The 9,360-nt window shown below is 41.5% G+C and overlaps 1 protein-coding gene across 1 annotated transcript; it reads right to left on the bottom strand.

Annotated features, from left to right (window-relative positions):
• Positions 1-1,490: 1,490 nt before the first annotated feature.
• Positions 1,491-9,277, bottom strand: LOC124123690 (copper homeostasis protein cutC homolog). The gene is made up of 8 exons (XM_046486856.2): positions 9,148-9,277; positions 8,111-8,170; positions 7,291-7,459; positions 5,965-6,005; positions 5,277-5,312; positions 4,411-4,544; positions 2,902-2,929; positions 1,491-1,942 (listed from the first exon to the last, which is right to left on the bottom strand). The coding sequence occupies exons 1-8, from the start codon at positions 9,200-9,202 to the stop codon at positions 1,725-1,727; spliced, it is 741 nt and encodes a 246-aa protein (XP_046342812.2). The 5' UTR covers positions 9,203-9,277; the 3' UTR covers positions 1,491-1,724.
• Between the last annotated feature and the right edge of the window lie 83 nt (positions 9,278-9,360).

The following is a 9,360-nucleotide window of genomic DNA, read 5'->3' as shown; positions in this document are numbered from 1 at the left end:
CCGTGGTGTAGTGGATGGAGCATCTTCCCAGAGACTGCCTCAGTGGTGTAGTGGATAGAGCATCTTCCAAGAGACTGTCTCTGTGGTGTAGTGGATAGAGCATCTTCTCAGAGACTGCCTCCGTGGTGTAGTGGATGGAGCATCTTCCCAGAGACTGCCTCAGTGGTGTAGTGGATGGAGCATCTTCCTAGAGACTGCCTCCGTGGTGTAGTGGATAGAGCATCTTCCCAGAGACTGCCTCCGTGGTGTAGTGGATAGAGCATCTTCCCAGAGACTGCCTCCATGGTGTAGTGGATAGAGCATCTTCCCAGAGTCTGCCCCCATGGTGTAGTGGATAGAGCATCTTCCCAGAGACTGCCTCCGTGGTGTAGTGGATGGAGCATCTTCCCAGAGACTGCCTCCGTGGTGTAGTGGATGGAGCATCTTCTCAGAGACTGCCTCCGTGGTGTAGTGGATGGAGCATCTTCCTAGAGACTGCCTCAGTGGTGTAGTGGATAGAGCATCTTCCCAGAGACTGCCTCCGTGGTGTAGTGGATAGAGCATCTTCCCAGAGACTGCCTCCGTGGTGTAGTGGATAGAGCATCTTCCCAGAGACTGCCTCCATGGTGTAGTGGATAGAGCATCTTCCCAGAGACTGCCTCCATGGTGTAGTGGATAGAGCATCTTCCCAGAGTCTGCCCCCATAGTGTAGTGGATAGAGCATCTTCCCAGAGACTGCCTCCATGGTGTAGTGGATAGAGCGTCTTCCCAGAGACTGCCTCCATGGTGTAGTGGATAGAGCATCTTCCCAGAGACTGCCTCAGTGGTGTAGTGGATAGGGCATCTTCCCAGAGACTGCCTCCATGGTGTAGTGGATAGAGCATCTTCCCAGAGACTGCCTCCATGGTGTAGTGGATAGAGCATCTTCCCAGAGACTGCCTCAGTGGTGTAGTGGATAGAGCATCTTCCCAGAGACTGCCTCTGTGGTGTAGTGGATAGAGCATCTTCCCAGAGACTGCCTCTGTGGTGTGATGGATAGAGCATCTTCCCAGAGACTGCCTCAGTGGTGTAGTGGATAGAGCATCTTCCTAGAGACTGCCTCCGTGGTGTAGTGGATAGAGCATCTTCCCAGAGACTGCCCCCATGGTGTAGTGGATAGAGCATCTTCCTAGAGACTGCCTCCATGGTGTAGTGGATGGAGCATCTTCCCAGAGACTGCCTCCGTGGTGTAGTTGATAGAGCATCTTCCCAGAGACTGCCTCCGTGGTGTAGTGGATAGAGCATCTTCCCAGAGACCAGAAGGTTGGCACATTGATTCCCGTCATAACAAAGTACATGAAAAGATGGTACCTCTTGTTACCCTGCCTGGCACTCGGCACTAAGGGGATAAAACAAGGACTGGCTTTGTTGTCAGCATACTGTGTCTGAATTGGCTATGTATAATGTGGCAAGGTATCTCATTGGCTATAGCACCATAAAAGCTCATGCATGCACACACACATACATGTTGCTATATGAACATCAAAACATCTTTATTCAATATTTTCAGTTGTCCTCCACATGAATCAAACATGGAGATATTATCTGCTTGTTTATATAAATATCATGTATAGAATAAGTTCAGATTCATGTTGTTTTTAAGATATATATAATGGATAGAAATGATCCCGTCTCCAAGGTAACAAGTAAAGAGCAGTCGTCATAGTAACTGACAACACTGAGTCAATATGAGAAAAGTTCCTGGTCTACACAATTTCCCCAGCAACATCAATCAGTCTTTTAACCTTTGACACACTTGTGACCTTGACACTGAACTCTGGAGGTGAGAGTGAGGCTCCCATGGACACGCCACCTTTCTGGAAGGTCATGGCGGACGACTCGGCAGCTCGAGCTGAGCAGTGGAACTCCTTCACCCCCGTTGACTGCAGTATTCGATCCAGGTTCCGCTCGTGGATCCCCCCTCCTGGAAAACGCAAGGGTCACTTTCACATTCTATCAATATATCAAGCAATGACAGATTTTTTAAACAAAAACCTTTCTCCATTTTCAGTGTTCCCGGGGCTTTTGAAACTGTCAGTCCTGATGGACTGGCAACACTAAAAATGACTAGTCCCCCCTCATTTTTGTCAGTCCCAACTTTCCACAATAAATAAGCATATGAAAATTACCTGGCTTTAATTCTTTTGACATCATGTTCGATTGCACAGATGTCATCTCTGAAGTAACCAAAATAGATCTACTTGTCATTCACACAAAGTTCAGTCATAATTTACTCTTTTTCATATATTTCTGGATGATGTCGCTACAAATAACCTCAAACCAACGTGAATGGACAACGGGAAACCCTGATGGTAACAGACAAGCTGACTTCAATAAAAAAAATATACTTATTTGAATATCGCCAGTGGTCTGTTCAATAACAAAAAATTATATGGTACTTTATTTGCCGGTCCACAGGGACTGGTAGTCAAATGTATTACCGGTCCAAGCCTAATTTTACTGGAAAAAAATATATGGTAATTACCAGTAAACGGGAACACTGATTTTGGAGATTCAGTTTGAGGGGAGATTTATTTTGACTAGGTTTTCACATGAGCTAGCCCTATATTGTGGAAACGTAGAATTGACAAATAAGTCGGGCCATGGTGCTGTAGCTCACCTGAACATGCAGTCAGTGCTGTCAACATTGCTTCTAAAATATTTTCTGCATAAATTCTAATAACAAATGTATTAAGAAATATGAAATAAATGACTTAATTTCCACAATGTTTCTAAATCTGCAAGAATGAATACTATTGTAGAACATTGTTATAATACACACAATTAATTCACCCAAATATTCATGTCATACAATTTTCCAATCTTTGAATTAATAACAATGATAATAATGATGTGGAAATGTCAGTGTTCGGGGAAACTTACCTGGCATAACTATTATTCGATCTGATGCCTGAAAAAATATAATCAGATAATAGTTTTGTTTATTATACATATGATATTAACAGTCAAAGTAGTGCCATGACGTGTGTGTGTGTGAAATGTGCAAGTTTTCTCAGAGCAACAATAGCCCACTTCCAGACATTGCTGTCCTGGCTCATGACTGAAGTTCATAAATGAGTAGGAATATCTGCGATGAATAACTAGAGGGAGTTTGGCTTCACGCCACTTTGAACAGTATTTCAGTCACATGATGGCGTGTAAGAAGGAAAAGTCTGCTTGGTAGCAACAAATTCTTGAAGGCCGGACCACTCAGAGAAATTCCATCAAAACCATGCACGCTGAGATTCGTGATATGTATATGTGGATGAGTGAGTTGGGTTTAACACTTTTTTAAACAGTTTTTCAGTTGTAACACGCTGTGTCAGCTTAATGTGGGAGGAAAACCCCAAGTGATGCAGGTCTCAGACGTTTACCACTTCGGTGAAAACCACGAGCACGGGTATAGTGCTGACAAACGTAGAAACATAATCGGGGAGAACCGGGATTCTAACCCACGATAGTTTTTCAAGCGTGACAAAGGGATGCAACTCTGCACAGCAAATTTCTGTAACTTAAACTCTGGGTCACCATCCCCTCGAATAACGAAATCAATCTTAGTCACTTTAGAATCATCCACAGGACCAGAGTATCCTCCCTATCAGAGGAAGAAGATTTGCTCACACAAGTTTGATAACAGTACCTAGGAGAAACTTATAAGTAATTTTGATGATACAGCTTTAAAGACTGGTCACTTTAAAACTGTTCACATCATAGCACTTGTACCTGGGCCCTTTGAGCAAGTTGAAGTAATTTTTGGCGCACAGGTCACAAGTTAAGCAATGTCGGTCGCGGAGAGTCCTTGGATGGGTGACCACGTTTCAGCAACTCGGCTCCTGATAGTTTTTAGGGCTTCGAAATATGCCTCTGTTCACTCATCAGTGAATGGGTACCCGGTAGGATGAGATGGCAATGTGGTTGTTAACCTTCCAGCGGCTATTACGCAGCTTGGGTTGAATACTCCCCAGGGAGCTGAGAATGATTCTTGAGCATGTTGAGTGCACACTGATCCAAGGGCAATAATAGCGCTTTGAGCATGCCCCTGAGTGGTGTGGAAATATGTGCACTATAAATGGCCTATTATTACTATTATTATTACTGTGATTGTTGCACGTCTATGTTAAGGTATGGGAGTTACCGTTAAGATCGCTTTGTACAACGGAACCCTGACCTGATCAATTTAGACAAAAACAACCTTGAAACAGTTTACAGTGCTCTTCAGTTCAACTCAATCCTAAGACAAAATCTTTGAAAAATTAAATGGGAGATTTCAGCTTCTAAAACACAACAAACAATATGATAAATAAGCATATATGCACAGTCTTTCTGTTCTACAAGTATGTACGAGCTCACATGTATGCAGTGTATTCTCCAATCAGATCTCAATCTCAATACCTTGTCAACCATCTGTCTGATGACTGGGGCGCCGTCTAAAGCACTGGCCTCACCCCCACTCGTGAGGACACGCCCACACCCCAGGGAAATGACCACCTCCAGGGACGACAGGAGGTCGGGGGTCATGTCAATAGCTGAAACAGTCATTATTCTAGATTATCCATTCAGTTGTTCAAACAGCGAAGAGGTGAGGTGAGGTGAGGTGAGGTGAGGTGAGGTGAGGTGAGGTGAGGTGAAACGGAGTTTAACGTCGCATCCAAGATCATTGCACTTATACAGTGACGTGCATGCACATGTGGCTGCTTAGACTAGTCTGACTGATGCCGATTTATAGTGCTAGCTCACTGAGATACCATGCCGCAGTTTAACATGAATACCCCACTCAGACACAGTATACTGACTCCGAGCTGACCAGTCCTTGTTTTAGCCCCTTAATGCCGAGCTCCAGACAGGATAACAACAAGTACCATCTTTTAACATCTTTTGGTATGACGTGGACAGGGATTGAACCCCGGATCTACCACTAGACCTCAGAGGCAGTCTTAAACAGTGAAGAAAATGCTCTCGGTCTTCTGGAGGATGAGACTGGGGATAATACAGACGAACCTGCTGCTGAAGCATTTCTAGATATTAATCAATCTTATGTATGGCGCTTACAAAACGAGAAACATAATCAGAGTGTAAAGGGGACTCGAATCACTGGTTCCTGGAACACCAAGGGAGGCAACTCTTCACGATGCGATCCCACCCCCTGTGGGTGTATGGACAGTCTTTGTGTAGTCAAAATGGAAATAGGATACAACTTAGTGTAAACAAGCCCTTCTGATGGTTAATGAAGGTATACACTGAAAAATCTGAATATTTACCTCTGTGAAATGTGACTGGTAAAGGCCTTATCTGGGCTGAAAATGTAAAACCTTGGTTAGTCAACTCAGTCAATCAAACAAAGAAATAGTTGCAATCGCAAACCAGCATCTTAATTTTACTTTCAAAAATTCATGTGCAGTAAACACCTCTGAAAGGAGGTTTCACCTGGCATTTGATTCATTTTGGGTTGAAAAGAATACTTTAAAGTTAATAAAAAATATCTCAAATATATGTTATCTTATTATATGCCAAATAAGGTAATGCGTGCATGGTAATGATTGAAAAAACTCAACTTGATGATTACCATGGTAATAACTGAACTTTTCTTCACACCATTTTGGGTTTATAACACAAATTCATAAACATATATTTATGACTCATACAGACTTAGAAATATCTAGGCTTTTTCATATTTCAGTTTGCCCTTGATATGTTAGTATGCCAGTGAGAAGAATGCTTCTCAAATAAAAGGATTTATTATTTTCAATATTTTCAATCTTTTTTTCCAGAGGTATATTTATCACTTGCTTCACATAATAACATTAACAATCATCCTAGGTATTCTCAGGAAACAATATGTGATTCAAAGTGTCTTATTTGAACTTATTTTAACACTGTTGTTGTGATTGTAAATGTCCCTTTGGCACTTTAAGACAAGGAATCTGTATTCCCCATCTCAGAACTCACCTATCAGCTCCCTGCATCTTTCTCTGTCTACAGTGCCATCTCTGAAATTAAGTACACACCACATCAGATGGTTGTTTCCTTGCTGTTTTATGCTTCACTCAGCAATATTCCAGCTATGTGACGGCGGTCTGTAAATAATCAAATTTTGTCCATACAATCCAGTGATTGACATCATGAGCATCGATCTATGCAGTTGGGATACGATAACTCGCATGAACCGAGTCAGCGAGCCTGACCACTGGGACCCATCAGTCACATCTTTATTCCGCATGTAAGAGAACGGCTTGGTTCATGGGTCACAGTACATCAATGTCGTAATTACCCTATCAAACTTCAAGTATATGTCAAACACCAATAGGGCGTTCGGGTAGCCTAGTGGTTAATGTGTTCACTCGTCACACCAAAGAACCATGTTCGAATCCGACATGGGTACAATGTGGGAAGCCCATTTCTGGTGTCTCCCGCCGTGATATTGCTGGAATATTGCTAAAGCAGCGTAAAACCCTACTCACTCACTAAAACACCAATAAATGTTTACATCAAATAGTTTGAATAGTCCCTTTAAGTCAGACCTGTGAAGATTCCGGGGTAGAATAGGTCTTCAGCAACCCATACTTGCCGTAAAAGGCCACTATGCTTGTCGTAAAAGGCGACTAATGGGATCAGGTGGTCAGGCTCGCTGACTTGGTTGATACATGTCATCGATCCCAACTGCGTGGATCGATGCACATGATGTCAATCACTGAATTGTCTGGTCCAGACTCGATTATTTTACAGACCGCCGTCATATAGCTGGAATATTGCTGAGAGCGGCATTAAACAACAAACAAACAAAAAAAGGGGGGGGGCAGAGGGGGCAGTTGCCCCCCTTGGATTTTTTATAGAAAACAGTTTTATTTGAATCAAGTTGGGGACAAGTGATACTTGTACAAATATTTGCCCTCCATGTCAAAAAAAGTTAACTACGGCCTTGGATGGGCAAGCATATCTTCAAACAGGACACAAACTGATAAATGCGATTGCATAAAATTATTAGAACAAGCCTAGATTATTCATGCAAATTGGTTGTTTGCAAGACCACATGTTTGCTAGGCAACATGGAGGAATTTTACATAGGGCATACCTGAGTTTGCTTTACGAAACAGATTTAAGATACATATTGTTTTGTATCTGTTTGGACTTAGGCATTGATCATAATTTGACTGTTCTAACCTATCATTCAATTATTGATTTGGCTGGGTCTACGTTAAAGCAATGAGTTATGCTGGTCGTAGCGCTTCGATCACCTTGTGAAACGTGGCCGTGGCTCTTTGGATGGCTACTTACTTGTTCAGCAATCCTATCACAAACCCATCAGCTCCAACTTGCTTCAACTCCTCGATGTCCTGCTTCATGACCTCCATCTCAAGGTCACTGTACAGGAAGTCACCTCCGCGAGGTCTTATCATCACAAACACGGGTATTTGGACGTTCTTCTTGATCACTTTCAGCATACCTGCAAATGTAAATCGGAAGATTTGGATCAAATCTGTAGTGACATTTTATAATCAATACAACCAACTGCGCAGTCTCTATAGACGCTGAATGCATCCCCTAACGTCCATCTACCTGTAAAATGGGTACTTTAAAAAGTGTCTGAATGAGTTTGGTTTAATGCCACATTGAACAGTATTTTGTTTGGTCTTTTTGTTCTAAGCATATTGACTTGTGTAAGTCATGACAGTCAGTCCCTCGGGATGCTTTTTTAAAATTATTATTACTGTTGTTGTTTATAATTACAATTGCAATTCTAATTATTATGATTATTATAATTTATTTATTCATTTTTATTTTTTTCATTTATTTCTGTTAATATTTTTTTATTATGATTATAATTATTAAGTCATTGCACATCATATATTGTTTTAAACATATTTTAGTGACATTAAAAGGTCAAATGGATTTGCCAACCTGTGCCGCCAACTTGGAAGAATATATGGACTTGTCTGATATTATTTTATTCATTGAACAGTATTTGGTTTGTTTTTATGTTTTAAACATATTAAATTGTGGAAGTAATGACAGTATGTTGTTGTTGTTGTTGTTGTTACCTGGGCTGTACACTGTGATCACTGGAACAAAGCTACTATGTGAACTGGGCACTCACCAACAGTGGGTGTGGTCCCTCCTTCCATGAGATTCCCACACAGCTCCACTCTCTTGGCACCTGGCCAAATTTAAATATAGTTAAAACCAATGCAACATGTGAAACACTAAACGTTTTGAATTTATAAAAACACTTTAATACATAATCATGATAACATAACATCATGACATAACTAGCAACGTACAGCAGGCACAGCATTCCTTCATCTTAAAATCTTTGAGATTATATAGGTAAAATTTTTAAAGCTTTTAATAGTGAGTGAGAGAGTATAGTGTTTTAGCTTTTAGCAATAATCCAGTGATATCACAAGGGTGGACACCAGAAATGGGCCTTACACATTGTACCCATCTGGGGAATGGAACCCAGACCACTACGCTACCCCACCACCCTTTCATAATGAACATATCTGGGAAGGAACACTAATTGTTTTTGGAAATCATTGAAGATTGATGAGAAGGGCCAACTGACCAAGCAATCAAACCGAAACATTCCACAATGTCTTATTCAATAATAGGCACCGATCGATCAAGCACTTCTGCATTTTGTCTTTTCAGGGAGTTTCAGTCATGATAAACATGTACAATGACATGGGGAGGGTCATTATTATCAGTGCATTAGTGCCTCTGACCCTCCACCCCACTATAATAAATGAACTGTCCCTGGCAACTTTGAGAAAAGAAAGTGTGAGGCCAGTGTCCTCTTTGAAAAATAAGTGCTGAATTATACTGTATATTTTGTTTTGTAAGGTGTGATACCACGGACTTGTATAACTTGTTATATAGGTCCGTGGTGATACTAAACTTTACATTTAACAGCAAAGTGATGCTAACTGATTAATTTTGATGATCAGTCGTTTGGGATGATCCAACCATCAATCATCAGTTTACCACCAATTCTCATTAGTAATAAGCGGATAGAGTGTCAATAAGCGTATAGAGTGTCAGTCATTGAAAAATGAATAGATTTCTTAAATCGATGTCTATTAATTTCAGGTCAGATGTATTTAGGTCCTAATATGCATGGCAAAGTTAGCACACCTCCTTTTTCAGCATTGATGGCCGAGGCCGCTGAATCTATACACACTTCCATCATTCACAGTTGTAAACACTTCCACGTGATTCTCCTGCCGGAAGTAGGGAATCCCGCCTCGTTTTGATAACACATACGGTCTCTTTGGGAACCCCCCTAGTCGTGCGGTACACGATATGTAACAGAGGACTCGCGTTGAGATTGCACATGTTCGTAGGTCC

Source organism: Haliotis rufescens, unplaced genomic scaffold, assembly GCF_023055435.1.
Source record: "Haliotis rufescens isolate VD_foot unplaced genomic scaffold, xgHalRufe1.0.p SCAF_39, whole genome shotgun sequence".
In the NCBI taxonomy this organism is placed as follows: domain Eukaryota; kingdom Metazoa; phylum Mollusca; class Gastropoda; order Lepetellida; family Haliotidae; genus Haliotis; species Haliotis rufescens.
This window is presented reverse-complemented; position numbering and strand designations above follow the sequence as displayed.

Bases quoted from the DNA above. Each gene is read 5' to 3' on its own strand.
- LOC124123690 (XM_046486856.2), bottom strand. From the start codon at position 9,202: ATGATGGAAGTGTGTATAGATTCAGCGGCCTCGGCCATCAATGCTGAA. The intron at 8,171-9,147 runs GTGTGCTAACTT...AAATTTGGCCAG, and splicing joins CATCAATGCTGAAAAAGGAG to GTGCCAAGAGAGTGGAGCTG. The intron at 6,006-7,290 runs GTAAGTAGCCAT...ACTTAATTTCAG, and splicing joins GTGATAGGATTGCTGAACAA to AGATGGCACTGTAGACAGAG.